General features: G+C 38.3%; 1 protein-coding gene and 1 long non-coding RNA gene across 3 annotated transcripts in view; both read right to left on the reverse strand.

Annotated features, from left to right (window-relative positions):
- Positions 1 to 406: 406 nt before the first annotated feature.
- LOC136252910 (uncharacterized) lies at positions 407 to 6,234 on the reverse strand. The gene is made up of 4 exons (XR_010699831.1): positions 4,865 to 6,234; positions 2,925 to 4,771; positions 1,302 to 2,569; positions 407 to 1,094 (listed from the first exon to the last, which is right to left on the reverse strand). It is a non-coding gene; the product is annotated as an uncharacterized lncRNA (long non-coding RNA).
- A 1,809-nt stretch (positions 6,235 to 8,043) lies between these two features.
- LOC136252544 (uncharacterized) overlaps positions 8,044 to 19,133 on the reverse strand; it is a 72,991-nt gene continuing 61,901 nt past the window's right edge. For both annotated transcript variants that reach the window (XM_066045024.1, XM_066045021.1), the window contains 4 exons: positions 11,978 to 13,658; positions 11,583 to 11,929; positions 10,751 to 10,789; positions 8,044 to 8,518 (listed from right to left, as the gene is read on the reverse strand). In XM_066045024.1, the coding sequence (XP_065901096.1) occupies positions 8,241 to 8,518; positions 10,751 to 10,789; positions 11,583 to 11,929; positions 11,978 to 13,658 (2,345 nt within the window). In that variant the 3' untranslated portion in view covers positions 8,044 to 8,240. The remainder of the gene's footprint in view (positions 8,519 to 10,750; positions 10,790 to 11,582; positions 11,930 to 11,977; positions 13,659 to 19,133) is intronic.

Raw genomic sequence — 19,133 nt, forward strand, 5'->3', positions numbered from 1 at the left:
ATGTTAAATATTTAAAATTTTCAGTTTAAAAATATTGCAGAACAACCAAACATCGGTATATTGCCCACTGTAAATTCAAAATATAGTCCGGTTGTACTTATGGCTGCTCACATACATCACAAAAGACATGCACCTTGTTGAGAAAGCACACTTCAAAATGTGTGGGGGTCTGGGTGAGCATTCCAATAATTATTTGAAATTAGGCATCAATATATTTCTAACTACATAATCAAGGCTTTAATTATGAGTGCTCCACCCCTCACCACCACAAAAACAATTGTCGGTATGTCCTCAGTATAATGAACTCTTGTTTGATGTATGACCATAAATTACACATGGTGCTTCTTGTATTTGTTGTTGCAAAGTTAGCCAGTTGAATTCACTTAGCATTATAGCTCTCACTAGAGAACAATTGTAATATGCATGTGTTGTGTTTAATGTGACGATGGTAAGTGAACAATGATTTAGCGTAAGCATTTGTTATCGGCCAGGTTGTATGCCAACCTATGGGATTCTCAGTTAACTCAATTTCTAATAAAACAAGCACTTCAGTATTTTAATGCTTAAAAACAAATGACACAGCACTAATATTTCATCAAAAATGTTACAAAGATCAGCACAGTATTCCTGGTGCCACTGAGAAGAGCCATAGCTACTTCGCTTCCTGCCATACAGCAATGTAACCAATGACGTACAAGCTTTGTCCTTAATAATAACCAACTACTTCTATTCACTGTGTATGGGATTCTTATCCATGCACTATGTACACCTTGCTCCTGAGCAGTGTAACATATCTTCAACGCTTAACAGCATGTGACAAGCCTCCAACCTCTAAAAACCAAGCGTACTGTAGTTGATGGTGCCTGAAAGTGGGTGTATTTTATTTTACAAACACTCCCTTGCTTTTGTAATCAATTCTCCTGTTTAGAGACTTTACTTTGAATCACCCAGCTTTCTGAGCTATTTCCTCCTATGTATCTCCATGCTCATCACTTCCGACTATTCACAGAGGGTCCTTCCGTCTTCTTTGCCTACATAAACGATCAGAAACTGCTGTCTCTCTACAGCCACTAATCCACCATGGTTAAAACTACCTTCAACAGTACAAAGGACATGAATTCCAAGTCCTCCTATCAGTGGTAACTTCCTCAAAAACAGACGCGTGTATGTGGGGGTGGGGTAAAACCGGGACGGGGAAAATAAGGGTAAAACTGGGATGGAGATGGCCAACAAGAGTAAAACCGGGATGGGGACAGCAAATACCACAGAAGTTATGCCCCTAGCTGCCCATCACAAACTACTGTGTTTAATTAGAAAAAAAGACCTGAAATGGAGGCTTTATAGTCTTCAAGCTGTAAGGTCGGCATGGCATTCCGCTGTACTGAGTATACATATCATGATCAGATTTGAAGTCAATAAAGTTTGTATGTTAGCTATAGCTGTAATTTTTAGTTTTATACTTAGTGTGTTTGCTTTTCTTGCCATGCCCACAGCTGACCCAAGTTGGTCAGATATGCATGTGGTTGAGGATCCTTCACATGAATTTTCAAGTAGCTGTAGCTATAGCTCTTATGTGTATGATGTTGCTTATTGATTTTTGTGCAGATTGCATTTATAGTTACTCGCTGTGCGAGGTTCTACAATTGTATGCATCTCAGTAGCATAATAAAACAAATGCTAAGAGAAATCATATAGCAATGTGTGGCATGCAAAACATAGAGTCATTCAATTACCTTCTCTACAAAAGGTAATTAGCATATGAACCAGTTGAAGTTTTCAACTTTGTGGCCATGATAGAGGAATGTTTGACAAATCACTGTTGTTTTGTTGACTTCATATCATCACATAGTATAGGGCCATCCATGCCACATCATGATAGAAACACAATGTCCTCCAGTATTGATGGTACAACCACCAAGCCAATAACGCTGATCATAATGATAAGTGACGATGACAAATCATTGATTTATTTGAGGCTGGCTGATTCTATGCTGATCAGAATTACCCATGGACTTTTATTGGTAAACAGGAATGACAAAACTTTTGATTTACCATTGCATGCATAAAACTGATCCCTTACACTGTTTGCTGTACAGGCAGTAGCATCAATTTGATCAGTGATGGTATATTGTGCTTTTTGAGGTGGCTTGCTGGGGAATTCAGTTCCACAAAACCCATGACATGGCCTGGGATGGGAAATATGATCCATCAATCCAAGGAGTCAAGCAAAAACAATGAAGTTTAAGTTAACTTCATCTATCTCAGACTGATAGATCCTCTGAGGAGGAAGAAAGGTCAAACGTTTTATCATTGGCTTCTTTCAAACAAAGGAAATCGTATATGGCATTTTTGTAGCAGCTTCATTGTCCAATTCAATTTTGGCCAGGTCTAGGTGTTCATCCATACAAGTTGCAATTAGCAGTACTGCTGTAATAACATTTGCAAAATCAGTGTTAAAGCACTGGACTAATGTGTGATAAGCAAGAGCTAACTGAGCTAATGTGCAGGCAGCAATTCCAGCATGACAGTTCAGCTCCACTGTGGCAGGCTCATTGTATGCTGAAAATACCTGTGGATATAAAGAGAAAACTAATATATATAGTGTATTTGGATATAAACAGAAAACTAATATATATATTATTATAGTGTATTTACAACTATTTAACAAAAAATAAGGACAAACATTTTGATATCCAGGATAGTTAGCTAAAACCTTGTGCATAATTTATAATATCCATACAAAGTTGGGCCTATAGCTAATTATAATGGAGAACATGTATAGTGCTTAAACATAATAACATACAGTATAGTGTTGATGTATACATACGAAATGCATCTGAACACATGCCAATTGAATTGCATAGCAGTAGTATATAGGAAGATATGAGTAAACCATGCACTTTTAGCTAAATAATTTCACTTGCCTTAGCTCCTTTTTCTTGACTTAATTCCCACTGTGCTTCATCTAAGCCTAGATCATAAAGAAACACTATCCCTCCTTTAGGTTGGATGGGAGGATTAGCATCCAATGTGTTGATGTAACTACTCATTATACGTTGTGTCAGCATTCTCCAAGTAATCTACAACTTGGCTATAGTCCAGAGTTACATTTAAATCGATAGAAAGTAGTTTACAATCTGAGTGTGAAATGATTTGATCTTCCAGGTACTTTTACAATCCAATTGAAAACCACTCAAGAGTCTCTTAGTGTGAGGTCTGGGTTTACATATAGCTAGCTGAGGACGTCAAAATCTCTCTAACCTTATACGGTAGTTCAAAGGTTACCCACGAAAGCTACTTGATTTTTCTTAGCTAAGCCATGCACTAGCTAAGTACGTCAAAATCTCTCAAACCTTATATATATGGTAGTTTAAAGGTTACCTCAAAGCTACTTGATATTTTTTGCTTAGCTATATACAGTGGAACCTGTGTTACGGTCACCTGGATTAAGCGGTCACCTGGATTAAGCGGTCACCTCTGCATAACGGCCATGGACACGAGGTCCCAAATATTTTCCCATACAAATGTATGTATTGTTGTCTGCATTAAGCGGTCACCTGTCTAACGCGTATAACGGCCAACCAAGAATTCGCCTATGAATCACTGTATACATAACTTTGTCCTTCATATAGCGGTCGCTACCTTTTATGGTGGCTTGTTAAGCCAACTGTCTGGCACCACGGCACCACGGCACCACTTCAAATAATGCACAATTATCACACTTCCTGCCTTTCAATGAATACTATATAATCTATCAGGCTTAAACGTATTCAATAGCTATAACCAACATTCATAACAAGCTCACCTTGTCCTTTCTGTACTAAAATATTACAGCATTGCGGTTGGCGCGAGCCTCTTAATAATAATGACTCATTTATAACGGCCATAGCCACTAAAATGCTGCTGACCACCTTATACAGGTTTTCTCTATAACAGCCACCTGAATATAAAGGTCAGATATATCTGGTCCCAAGGTGACCATTATAGACAGGTTCCACTGTATATCTAATCTGTTCAAATTAAATAATAAAAATTAAAAAACAAAACCTGTTCAGAGAAAATCGCTTAGGCCACTTCAACTAAATCTTTTGTTTCTCAGACTGAAACTAGTTGAAAAGTGGGTCAGTAGGTAGGTATAAATAAAATAATAATAGGTGGTAATAATTTTTTCTATGGCAACACGTGTAGCTATGGTGTTCGACAACAAGTTATTTAGTTATGGTTAGTACATCTAAATGACCAAACGTTCATCCATAGTCTACTTTTACAACTCTTCTTGTAATAACCAAGCTTGCCCCACGCATAGCAGATATGGATGGCCAACAATACATCGACGCCACAAACTCATGTGATCGAACACGTAATCTTTAAAATGAACAAAAACATTTCACTTACAAATTTTATGGGTAGATCAGGTCCGAGAAACAAGAAATTTAGTTGAAGTGGCCTTATGATCGCTATACACGATACTCTTAACAACATGCACTTAGCTAGCTAATTCATAAAGCTCATAGTTTTAGTAGCTAAGTATACGGTAGATGAGCCCTTCCGTCTGTGGTCCTTGGTTGTCCCCGTCCCTGTTTTACTCTTGTTGGCCGTCCCCGTCCCAGTTTTACCCCTATTGTCCCCGTTTTACCCCACCCCTGTATGTGTAAACAAACATTATTCCATTGGGAAGGGTAATTATTCTGGCAGAGTCAATCACTAGAGCCTTTTGAATTACTGCAGTCAGTCTCTTATGTCGAACGTCATGTGTAAGGCTCAGTGTTCACTACAACAACAGAAACAAGTGTAGTACGCTACTAATACCATTTTCATGCCAAGAATAACAGACTAGTGCATACAAAATAAGTCATAAACGAACCTGTCGTCATTCACCAACAATGAGGCAGCTTAGTGTAGCGAAATTCCGTGTTCGAATACGGATTCTATATGACCTTTTCATTTTATTTTACAATTTATAAATTAGATAAAACAGTACATAATAAGTAAATACAAGTGAACTAAAATATGGGCCTCAGCGACCTGCACAGCATGCGCAATCGGTGCCTCAGCAACGGGACAGCACAAACTGGACCTGGCACCGCGAATGCACATAATTGCACACCTCAACAAAGAGAAGCTTAATTTACATCTCAGCCATCCCATCATCACTGCTTGAAGTTTCTTAGTTTACTAGAGTGGTATATCCCCAGTATATGGAACAGTTAATTGTTTGGAATTTTAGTAGCTTTTCAGTAAACCTGCATTTACTGATGTTTACTGAGAGTTTAAAACTTAGTAAAACAATTATGTTCCATATACTTAAAGTTACTGACATTTTACTATCAGTATAACTGGGCACAACTACAGTAAAGCAGCTTAACAAATTAGTAAACTAAGAACCTTCAAGCAGTGCATATTCCATAAGAAAGACTGTGCTTAGCACTCAGAAGGTTGGCCAGTCTCTTATAAAACTGAATAGCAGCATCACCCATTCCACCAGTAGTAGTGAAAATTAAGGGAGTAAATGAGGCATTCTCTAATTCATGAACTCGTTGTTGGTATTCATGTCTCTTTTCCTTATCATGACGTCGGTATGCAGAGTGTAGGGATTCTATATGACGATAATAGACGTCGAGTTGGCTGATAATAGATGTCAGTCAATAATTGATTGCTTACGCTAAGTGGGGAATGCTCTAATGGAACTGGCTATTAGAGCTGTACCGATATCCGATATGGATACCACCAAAAGAAGCCGATAACCGATAGTCGATCCAATATTTGCATTACAAACAACAGTCATAGTTAATCTATGCAAAAGTGTACAGTCATCTACTCCACAACAACATGTGGCCATGGATATATTCATTGATCACTCTATGCCTGTGGTAATAGTGGCTTGAGTTTCTATTGTGCAATCCAGACAATTAGGCACCCACAAGCATTTTTATGCATACTCCCATGGAGCCTTAAACGGATATTTCTGCATTACTCCGCATTTTATTGGCTTGTGTGAAGGGTGGTACAGCAGTACAGTATAGGTTTTCTTGGTTATATCCTGCGGCTGTTCTTTTATATTACAACTGAAGGTACTATATATATAAGACCGATAAGCTTTCCAGCAACAAACACTAGAATTGTGTGTATTTGTATGGCTTCTCGTAGTGTAGCGCTTGCTGTACAGTGAACAATAAGCCACTGCTACTGAACAGCCGCATGGATAACGTAGAAAACCAATATTATCCGTTAATGTACAAACTATTGCTGTATAAATATCGGTAACGATATCGGTAACGATATCGGTCCTTGCACTGTTCTGTACCGATGCCGATAATTATTGGTAAAAAATGCCATATCGGTGGCAAATCCAATTATCGGTACAGCTCTACTGGCCATGGCTTTGACTGCTGCAAATTCAACTTCAGTGGGTCTAATATTAACTTTCATGCTCCACGGCCAGGCTGACACTCTAAAAATGACGCTATTATGGTCTGTTAGTCACATATGTACATACTGAAAACTACAACATACTACTACTTATTACCTAACTATATACTTATTACTACCAGGAGCTCATCGAGTCCGTAGGACGAGGGAGCATGTAACTCCGCATACTCACAACGTAAACAGCAAAATTCAAACATGGCGGACATATCTTAACATAGTATATTCCTTATATAGTAAAAGTTGTATCGTAGGGTAAAGAATCACGTAATAATCATGCCACAAATATGCAGCGCCTGGATTAATTCGTGAAAGAGATGGCAAGGAAGGAAACGTCGAGGAAAGGGCTTAACTAACGGAGTGAAATAGTGACAAGATGTTTTGGAGACTGTTAGGAAACATTCTTGCTTACCGTGTAATGTAAGTGGGCCGGCTATCAGTCCATGGCGGCAGCACAGAGTATCTGCAGTAAATACTGAAGGAATCGAGTTTCATCGCTCACTGCTGGAGCAAGAAGACTACAGTATTGTGCCAGTAGTAATGGATTTAGCGAGCATGCGCGGTATGTGTTTATCCTTATACGGTTACTGTTTAAATTACTATTAATAAATTGCGACGCCATGTTTGAATTTCGCCGTTTACGGAGTTACATGCTCCCTCGTCCTACGGACTCGATGAGCTCCTGTTACTACCTATACGTACTTAACTTAACCAATGTCAAAGTCAGGAAATTCGTCCTCAGCAGTAAGCGAATACTGGCGGAGTATCATTTTTGCATTGTACCTCCACAAAGTCACAGACAGTTGCTGGAGAAGTTGGCGCCTAGCAAACTTTCTAGGTAAACCGTTTAAAAACCGCAAACTTTAAAAACTGTAAACCTTTTAAAAACCGCAAACTGTAAACCTTTTAAAAACCGCAAACTTTCTAGGTAAACCGAAGTTGGCGCCTAGCAAACTTTCTAGGTAAATGGTCTGTTAGTCACAATGGGCCATATCCACAATGACGTTTTATGACATCACGAGAATAAAAATGGCCGCGATAGTTGGCGGACTGTTATACAGGCTTCTATGGAGATAAATTTTCGATCGCTCATATTTCAGCTAGGGATGGAGATATCGACCATTAACCGACAGGTATGGTTATAAAGTAACAAAAGCTATTGAAAAAATTTGAAACGCGACAAAACTCGTTTATCGTAATGTCTTATATAAAACTTGACTGCACCTTTTGTTTAGAACTCGATATCTTCTTTCCTGGCTGAAATATGAGCAATCAAAAATTTTTCTCCATCGCTTGTATAACAGTCCCCCAACTATCGCGGCCATTTTTATTCTCGTGATGTCATAAAACGTCATTGTGGATAAGGCTCATAATTATGGCATACACAGCTCAGCTATAGCCCACTTGCATAAGTGAACCATGATCACCATACTGTAATTAGTCAGTTTTGCATGCTCTGCATAATCAATTAGCTATATAGAGGTGATTATTAGCTGCAAGAGAATCTGCTCTCCCCAACCACTTACAACTTAGCCTGATTGTACCCCTCTCCTTGCCAGCTCCTGGATCCCCCTCCCCCTGTATTTAAAATATTTTAATATAATATAATTTTGCATAACAGTCTAATGTGTAATACAAAACCAAAATAATTTGATAATATCAAATACTAGTCAAACACTAGCTAGTATGAGTATGTATAAAAGTGTACATATTATACATTGCTAATTTGTTATATGTGCATCAGTTATCAAAACACTAACATTCTACCTAGTGTGTACAGGGAAAACCCCTAAAATACCTAATAAGTAAAATGTTTACAAGTTATATGCTTTTCGTATATCCTCAGCAATATTGGTGTACTCAGCAGTTTTAAATGCCTCATATACTCGTTTCCAGGAGACCTCAATTGTTTTGCAATGCACAAATTGTGTGGCAAGAGCAATCTGACAAAGCCGAACTTGAAACTGATTGTTTATTCCAATTGTCTCAATATCTTTCCCAGCACTCTCTTGTGGAAGTAGGTATATTGCCACCTCTTGCCATCTTGGTACCTCTTTCAGCCACTTCAGCACTTCAGTCTCACACAAACGACCTGTATACATTATAGTATGAACATTGCTATAAACTGGTCATGAACACACTGCAAATAATTATGGAAGTTCACTATGTATGAACTTCCATAATTATTGAGACTTGTCAATTATTGAGTCTGTTACCTTTGAGACTTGTCATAAAGAAATGAAAAATTGTCAGATTGCTATATAAGAGAAACTGAACTCACTGTCCTCAAAAAAAAATAGTATGGATATTGTACCTCCAATGTGAATTAATCTAGAACCCCATGATGTTTGCGCTTTTTGAATTCCATTTTATTGTGTGTCCATTATTTAAAAGAATAATGGTGAACCAGACTTTCAACCCTAGCAAGAACTATGGCACTACAAAGTGGTATCAACGGAACGATTGATTTGTAAAGTGAAGTGAACTACACTGTCAGGCTCTAATGATCATAACTTATAGGGTCTTGCATGGAGATGTAATCTACTAATTACTACTATATATGTGAGTCAGACCATCTCAGCACAAAAAACTCGACTTGTTTGCACAAGTATGTGCATTGAAAATAATTTGTAAAATTACGCATGCTACATGAAATAATATGCAAGTTTTTATCGAGCCAGTACTCAAAGAAGGAATACTCAAATCAATAAAAACTATACACCATCTTATTTGCCTGCTCATGGAAAGTTCGAAAATCTTTGTTTCATTCCTGTAGCTTAAATGGTATGCATGTCACATGCGTTTGTTTACGATGTGGTACATGTAAACATCATTTCTTCTACTAAACTGTCTTCATACCCATATGCACAAGTGACTACAGGGCTAACACTATACAGTGGCAGATCTAGAGGGGTTTCTGTTGAAACCCCCTTTTAAATTTAGCTCAGTGCAAGTCTAAATACATAAACATTGTTGTACTGACAATTTGTAATATCAAACAACTATAATACCACTGTATTTCAGTAGCATGCATGCAGCTGCACTTAGCTAACACCATTTATAGCTATTAAGCCCTCAGCAACACTTCATTTTTCATCTCCCACTGCAGTAAAAACAATCGAGATACTCTAATAGAGCAGTCAAGTAACTACTCTAATAGAGCAATCAAAGCTACAGCTTATAGTCACCATTTTTGCCCTATAGTTAGCTATAGTATTTACAGTTTAAAGTATTGGATTTCTTGTAGCTAATAGCTAACTAAAAGTAGCCTAAAATCCAATCTCAGAACTTCTAAAATCTCAAATTTTTCTGGAGAAGTGTCATTAGATGCCTTATTCAGCTACACCAACTTTCAGAAACCCCCTTTTAAAAATCCTAGATCCGTCACTGCTATATATGGCTGATGTGCTAATCCATGGTGAAGATTTTGAGCCAAATTTGTAGACTAATCGAAAGGGCTGCGAATGTAAGTGCCTGTAGTTTATTTTCAGTATAGTCACTGTACAAATTGATTATCTTGCTCTTCCTACTGTCTAGTGCTATAATTCCAAAACTACTCACCACAGAAGGCTGAAACTTTGGTGGTCCATTCCTTGGACATTGTAGATAATGCTGGGAAAAAATTTAATTGTGCGAACAAGTCAGGTTATTGTTGAGACGGGCACATATACACTATCACATTCCATAAATCATACAAATGAATTCATTACTGCATTGTATTTATGTCTTCTTAATGCCAGAGCAAAGATGAGAACTTGAGTGAAAGAAAAAAGCAAATAGTATGTGCAATGTGAGGCTAACTAACACCCGTATCTTTTGTCTCCTTGGAAACTCTGATATGAAACAAATTAAGATTTTGTTGCTTTGGGAAATATAATGGCACCTAGTTTTGTGCCATTTGCACTTCCCTTCATTGCAAAAAAAGTGTTAAAGAAGTTCACAACATACACCTTTTTATAAGTCAGTATTTCACCCTATTGTAAACATGTAGGGTTCCTGTAGATCTGGTCATATTGATTTAAAGTCTTGCAATCAAAAAGCCTTTAATAACCCATCAACAGAAAATTTTTATCACATTCACAGTCATAAGGTTTGCCCAAAAATATTCAAAAACCAGTGTCACTATTCCAACTTGGCAACCCCAAATGTTTTCAACAAAAACGCTTTCAACAAAACGCTTTGAACAAGAGTGTGAAATTTTTATTTCTCTGAAACCACATGTGTTTGTTACAGCACACATTATAAGGAGTCAGCACTTGTATGACAGTGACTATCAAATATTATAGTAGTAGTAGTAGTTAGTAGTAAGTAGTAGCACACTCACTTTTGGTATAGCCAGTAGCATGTGATGAATGGCCACCTCCTGCAACAGTTCAAACAAAGAGCAAATAGTTATTAATGAGGTAAATAAATATGCACTATAGTTACCATATAACAAGCTATTTTTGAAGGAGTTAAATTTTTGAATTATTTGAAAGGCAGTGATTCTATGAAAACTTAATGTTTGAAAAAAAATGCTAATTCAGTTTTTATATAGCTAAGCTTGAAACTTGCTTGATGCTACAAAATGTGTAACTGTTGAACTATGATTACAATGGTGTATCATGGCTTTGCATTGTTCTGTAGTTAAGCAACTGTACTCTACAGCTATACCCTTCACACGAGTCCACACGTGGACATGTGCAATGGTTCACGCTCTCGTCATTTTAGTCTCATCTGCAAAACAAAGAATTTCCCTAGTGTAGCGATCCATATTTTGTTGTAGATATGATATCCCCTTATCATTTGTATTGTTTTGCTCTTTGAAAGTGTTCTATTCAAAATTAACCTGTTATATGGTATGTATAAAAACCCAGCATGTACAAGACTATGTACAGTATGAACAGTCACAGTATGGTCAACAAATGGTAAAATTTCAAAACTAAAAATGGTGAGTTTCCCAATGTTATGTTGACTGTGCAAATAAGCATATGGTGATAAACTGTAGAGTGTACACCAGTTGTTCTTTAAAAAGCTAATAACAACACATCGTAAATTTTTCATGCTGGCATTACAATTGAAAAGTAATTCTACCATGAGATAAAAACTGTGATAAAATGCCACAGTGTTCTACAACACTATCACTCATTATATTACATGTATGAATGTTAACAAACTTTGGTCAGTGATGAGGTCAGTATAATACTGTTTGGGTATAGGCTGATCCTTAATGGGACAGTGTTGCTGTTTTCTCTTTAGCAGCAGTTGCAGCTCAACATGAAGCTGATCACAGTGGTAACATGGAAGATTAGCAACTGGCTTCTTAGCAGCTGGCATAAACTCGGTCATCAACTCATCAAGCTTTGATTGAAAATACTTTAGCAATTCTTTGCGCTGTTTAGCTGAATGGTCTGTGTCAGGTATGAAAACAATGGACAACTGGATGCTACACTTCTCCTCATTGTGACTAAGATAATAGTACTGACCACTACCTAACACCAACTTCACCTTTCCTTTCCGTAACCTGCAATGAATAGTAACACATTAATTTAACATGATCATGTACACTTACCACACCAAATCTTCCCGCTCATCTTTATTCCTGCTCAAGCATGCAGCCACCATCTGGTTGAAGATCATTTCTGGAACAAACTTATCAGGAAAGTAGTAGTACAAGATCCTGGCATTATCATCAAACTCTTTAGGGACCAATTTTTGATTCTCTGCATCTTCTTGCAGCAATGATGGAACAATGAACAAATCGTCCTTCTCTGCACAAATGTCCTTGTCTTCCAGAAAGTAAGTGTTGCTGCTGATGTGTGCAATGAAGCTAAACCTGCTCATGAGATCTACAGATTGCTGATAATCTATCTGAAAACTCTCAGACTGGTTGAACAAGTCAAGCATGTATGCCAGAAAACTGCCAAGCAATACACCCTTCTTGGTGAGGAAATCAAACGAGGAATCACGCTGACCACCAATTCGCTGATAGGGATGGGCAATCAGTAGATAAGAGATCAATTTCGTCAACCAGTGTGGTGACAAAATGACAAGCACTGAAAGACTCTTGATGGATGCAAAATGCAAAATAGTTCCACGATGGTGAAAATATTTAAGGGCTCCAGCAAATTCCTTGCTGTCAATGTTGGTATGAAAGCCACAGCTTCTTGCAATGTTGTGGAATTCCTCCAGAGAGATGACTCCTTTGTTGTTGGATAGCAGGCTTCTTTCAATTTTGAGGTATACAATGGGATGTTCCTTAGAAAGGATTGGTTGCGATACCTGAAGTACAGCATCTTGAAGTTGGCTAGTCATCTTAGCATCTCTGCACCTGTTGCTGATGAAAATGCAGTATTTTCTTAGAGCTTCCACCAAACCTTCACGATGTCCTGCTAGATGAAGTGCATACTCCTTGCCAGCCAATTCACGTGCAAGCTGCTGGATAATTTCTTCTTTGACTTCCTCTGCATTATCTCCTAACAGATCAACATGAGTAGCAACAAGAATAATTGCTGGAAGAAAAGTAGAGATGTCATTTTTGTCTCCACGGATATGGCAAATGGAATGGACAGTCTTCATCCAGAAATGCACATTTTGGGAATTTGTCATGGGATCAGAGCGGAGTGTGCTGGAGCGCACTTTGACATTGCTTGATAATGGTCGTGATGCATTGAAAACCACCATGATAACATTATCCTTTCTGATGAATACAGAATGGGTGCTGTGATATAACAGCTGCCCAGCGAAGTCAAGTATCATGACATCTATGCTGTTGTCATCATCAAAAATGACCGCAGCTTTGGCACCTTTAATCTCATTTGTATCAATTGTGGGGACTTGAACCTTGCTTCCAGGTGTAAACAGCTTGAATATTTTGTGAAAAACACTTGGCTTGGGTTTGGGTTTTAATGAAGAAGCTGCAGTACTGGTGGTTGACTCTGCCCCAATAATATCCTTAGCACTTTGTGTTTGGTCTTTGGCAGTTTGTCTCAAATCACTCAGATACTTGCTCTGAAGCCTGTGTAACACTTCATCAGAAGAAATTTTTTCCCAGTTGCTGGTATTGCAGACATGCATGTCTGACCCTTCAGTGGCCATCTGCTCCTCATATGGATCCCCAGTAAGAGTTGCAACAAGACAAGTCTTGCCTACATATTCTGGGCCAAATAGTAGAAGCTTTATTCCTAGGGCTCTTGCTTTACCATCCCTGAGGGCAAGAGAGTAAGCCATCTTTTCAAATGCAGTTAGATCATCTAGAGTAAGCATAAATAACTGTAGTAAAATCATTTGGTATTCGTAATGCTATTATTGCTTAGCACGTGACACATTTTATGTAGCATGATAAACAACTAATTATAACAAGTGTAAGAAAAAAATTGGAATTTTAAATTAGATTAGGGACAGTGTAAAATGTTGCAATAAAATGTAGTGAAACAATTGTAGCACAGTAGGGATATTCACTTCTTATTGTTTTACAGTATTTGGACATTACGTACTACTCCAATCCAGCTTGTTTCACTACATTGTATTGCAGCACTATACACTGTCCCTAATCTAATTTAAAATTTCAAATTTTTCTTACACTTGTTTGTGAAGTTTTTATGCAAGATCATGACCACTAAATATCTGCTGAGTTACTCACAGCACTATTATACTAGATTATGACTCATGCAATGACAACTGATCAGTGGGCGTGGCTCTACATAAGCCTGCAGACAAGAATGGATGTGGATTCGTGCATACCTACACACTGATGAATGGACGTGGCTACCATATGTCTACAGACTATAATTTACGTAAGTGGGCGTGGCTCATGAAAGAAGCAGAGCTATGCTGTGACATGTAGTAACACATCCACATTTAATTTAGTACGTGGGGTCAGACCCGAATAATCTGTAAAGCAGGACCTGGATGACCCGACTCGGTTTAATATTGTTACTAAAGAAACTATATTTATTAACTTACACATTGCTATATAGTTCGCCGTGAGTTGCTCTCTCTGATCGATATCAACAGTGAGTCACGTATGCGTGTGCTTTTGGTGCAACCGGCAATCACGTGTATTCGAATAGTTTGATGCAATATACACTGGTATGGAAGCCGTACTGTAGTCTGTTAATACTCAGCGGTAGAACCTTGACTGATGGCCATGGTAAAGAATTAAGGATAAAAGGTAAGACAATAGCGCAAGCATTGCATGCTTATCAATATACCAAAGGTTTTTTCTTAAGCAAACTAGAAACGTTTCTGCAAAAAAATTAGGGCTGTAGCTATAGCCACTTTTCCGCTACGCTTGACTGAAGGCGTCAGGCAGGCAGGCAGGCAGGCAGGCAGGCAGGCAGGCAGGCAGGCAGGCAGGCAGGCAGGCAGGCAGGCAGGCAGGCAGGCAGGCAGGCAGGCAGGCAGGCAGGCAGGCAGGCAGGCAGGCAGGCAGGCAGGCAGGCGCTATACTGTAAAATACTGGTGTACGTTTTGACATGTGATAATTCACCATTTTGTTTTCAGAATGTGTGAACTAGTATTGAAGGAAAAATTGATGTTGCTAGTGTGGAACTGTTTTGTGTCCAAATTGGGTGAAGATGGGAAGCTGATTAATTCTGAAAAGGTCATTTGTTGTGTCAAGAGTGGATGATTGAAGAAGCCAGTGTTAGCAAAAAGGCTGGAACACCTCCAATCTGTTAACGCATCTCAAAGACCCCACCTGAAACAGTATGTAGAGCTGTTAATTAAAGCACAGAAGAAAAAAAGTGAAGGAGAAAAGTCCAAAAAATGTTTCAAGGACAGGAAAAACTGAAAGTTGTTGGCCGTGTAAATAAAAAATGGCAAGAATTAACTGACAGTGTATTGTATTGCATTGCAAAGGACATAATGCCAATCCATACAGTAGAGAAGGAAGAATTCAAAGCGTTATTGAAACAGCTTGAATTGAAACAGCTTGAATTGAAATATGAGATGCTTCATCAAAAGTATTTCTCCAAAACTGCACTGCCAGCTCTGTATGCCAAGACACAGGAAGTAGTAAACAAGGGGTTAGAAGAGGTGAAAGAGAAAGGATACTTTGCTGCTATCACAGATGTATGGTCCAGTACTACCAGCAAGGCGTACATTAGTTACATTGTTCATATCATCAACTGACACTGGAAGCTACGCAGTTGTTGTTAGTAAACCATGTTTATAAACTGGAAGCTACGTAGTTGTTATTAGTAAATCATGTTTATGCCAGAGCAACATACCGGTGAGAACATAGATGAGGCTATTCAAGCAATGCTTTGAGCCTTCCAGAAGCTCATCAAGTTTATAACTACTAACAGTGGAAGCAACATTATCAAGCTGTTGAAAGACTACAGATGACCAGATTGGCCTGTACTGGACATAAGCTACATGTTGCAGTATCCAATGCTCTAAAGGATGGCTCAAGACTACTTCAAGCTGTGGATGTGTGCAAGAAAATTGTGTCCGACTTTTCCTATAGCTGAAACAAGAAAAGTGAGCTACCTAGAGTACATTCAGAGATGGGGCTGCTAAATCATTCACTGATTACAGTTGTACACAGTGCACTTATTAATATATCAATTGAGATATTACATTGTTACATGTGACAATAATACTATGATGTATAAAATCTAATCTACACATATATTACCAAGCATCTGACAATGTGGTGTGGTTTCATTAGGACTTTTGGGAGTGGTTGATTTTTTACTTGCATAAGGAAATGGTATAAACACAGTAACACTGGTATTATTAATTACATGCTTCACATGCCTGGTTTACAAATCCATGTTACAAGTGTTGTCTTAACAGTGTAATAGGTATACACCGTGTGGCAATGTTCACCATGTGGCAATGTTAATACCTGTTCCATTAGTCTTGTGCAACAAGGTGGGGATCAATGGAAGAAATGGTTCAGGTTTTGGAACAAGAAAAGACAGTACGTCAAGTGTCTCAACAATGGCTGTAAAATGGTTCACCTATTGCCACATGGCAAGATATTGAAGTGTTGGAGTCTCCACTTACAGCATCTCTGGGGAAGATTACATCACAGTATCAATATCAAACCACTCTTGCACCACCTCAACACTGAAACCTTGGTGTAAAGGATAATGATACTACTCTAACAGAAGATATCAAGCAAAGAATCAAGTCATCCCTCATAGACAAATATTGTAACAACAATGAAATCAATATGCTGCTAGATGTGGCTACAACAATGGATCCTCATTTCAAAGCTGATTACACGAGTGCCAGTTGTGAAAGAGAGAATAATCAATGTAGCTCTAATTAAAAAGGAAGTTTGTGCCTTGCTGAAGCAACAGTTACAAAAAATTCTGATGACACTGACATTGAACAAACAAGCGAAAGTAATTCTCCCTAAATGAAGGAAGTTGTCTCAATTGTTGGATAAATACGGACCAAGTCTTTAGGAAATTGTAGGTTCAGAAGATTTTTCGTGAACCACAACAGCTTCATCTCTAACTTTATTGTACTTCGCATGAGAGGATCAAAGTGAAGATAACTCATACCCCATAATTTCTTTCACCAGTAATCTTAGATTTGTAGAAGGCTCTTCTATGCAGTATTTGTGCAAACCTGTAACTTGTTATCCTTCCACTATGCTTCATCTCATGAAAGGCTCATAAAATTCATGTAGTCAAAACACTCGGTAATAGAACTTGTCAAGAAACACCACTGCAACATTTTCATGCCAGAAAGTGACATGACTCACACTCTAGAACCTTTGTTATGTTCTTCATCATCATGTAGTTTACATGTGCAAATGTGTAGTGTGATTACTGAAGGAAGCCACTTGGGGAAACAGCCTTGAGCTTTGTGTTACATAAATTTCTTAACATCACAGGTGTGCAGTCCAACTGAGCAATGATTCTCCAGCTCCAAGCATTGTAGTAAAACTGTAAGCCATTGCAACAGGTGAGTGTACGTACCTTTTTATAAATTCTGCTTTCATCCCCCGTGTATCTTGGTTATTACATTCTCTGAAAAATACTTTCTACTAGGAATGACATACCATGGCTCAAGTTCCTTCATAAAACAATCGAAACCTATATCCTCCACTACTGTGAGTGGCTGACAGTCCAATCCTATCATTTTTCCCAACTTCTTGTGCACCAACGCTGCTCTTGTATCATTTATATTCCACTGCTTAGCTGTATCGGTGTCCGTGCTTCTGCCATGAAGTGTTAGTTGATGCAAGCCACCAATGCTTGGGGCTTTACTCCTCTCTTCTAGCTATTTCCCTTTTACTCTCTTTCTTTGCTTTCAGCTTAGAAAGTTCTGTGTGTTTGTTAGGATGCTGTGACCTCTAGTGTAAAGCTAAGTTCAAGGTATTGTACGACTTCGCACTTTCACCGCCTTGATATATGAACTTTCCACACTTATTATATGTAGCAAACTTTGTATCCTCTGCCAAAGAATAGAAATGCCACACTGGTGATCTCTACATGGGTCTTAATCGATCGATAAGTGGAGCAAAAACGTATGACAAATTTGAAGTATCCGCATCACCGGGTGTACTTGAAGTGGAAGAAGTGCCACCATTTAAAAATGGTGTTAAGGACTCCGATTTCAAGTCTGACTTAAAGGATAAAGGTGATAATGAAGCCATAATACAATAAATGTCACGTTACATGAGGAAACATGTGTTTTCGTACGTGTTGATAGATAGTATTGGTATAATATTGGTTCAATTGATAACCAATATTGCTAATTAGTTTATATTGTTGGCTGATATTTCTGCAAATCAATAATCGGTACACCTCTACTATTTAGTGCAGGATTTGTTAATTTAAAAGTTGTACTTGTCTTCTGCTTTTTTTGTTGAATTCCCACCACTGGCTAATCTTGAAGGGATATGCAGGGTGTGACTGGGAGGGGTAGGTGGGGCATACACCAGCACTGTGTGTGTGTTACCAATAATGACATATCTAGCCATTCAAGTTTTTATCCAAAAAGATCATATTATTAAAGAGTTCCATTTTTGACTGACCAACAAATGCACACTTTTATAAATATCCCTAAATATTTTCATGCCACAAGAGCAAGCAGTGGTATTTGCTTCTACTCAAGCCTCTACCATTCCACAGGTGATGAATCAATGTCCAAGACTGGATACTGCATGTATACATATCCAGTCTGTCAGACACACTCAGTGTTATTGGTGAATGAAAAAATTTTCTCTTTTTTCTTGCTGTCACTCTCAGACTCTGCAGGTTGTTGAATCATATCAATATTACTGGATTCTACTTCTTCCAGCAGTGTACATACAGCAATATGCTCTGAATCAAACTAATCTTCAAAGCGTAGGTCAAGAAATGGGCAAATGTCTCATAGAAGATTTATTTTACTGAAACTGTAATGGTTTTCAATGTCATCTCTGATGTGATCTTTTATTTCTGATGTAAGCTCAGTATTGCTATCATCATGAATAACATATTCATCTTTAATCAACTAGATACAAGGGTGTCAGAACCAGGGAGGGCCAGGCACCCACACTATTTTCAAAAGCATGTTTTGGCCCCTCCCACTTTTGGGCCAAGTACTAGTAGCCAATCAGCCAAAGTTATATACACACACAGAAAAGCATACCTCCATATGAGAAAGCCATACAACCACCACACAAAAGCACTCTGGCATGTGGCATCACCAGTCCACCGCAATCAAGCCATTCATTGTACTGTACGAGGCACTGTATTAAACACAACAGTGCCTGT

The sequence above is a fragment of the Dysidea avara genome, chromosome 1 (genome assembly GCF_963678975.1).
Source record: "Dysidea avara chromosome 1, odDysAvar1.4, whole genome shotgun sequence".
Taxonomy (NCBI): Eukaryota; Metazoa; Porifera; class Demospongiae; order Dictyoceratida; family Dysideidae; genus Dysidea; species Dysidea avara.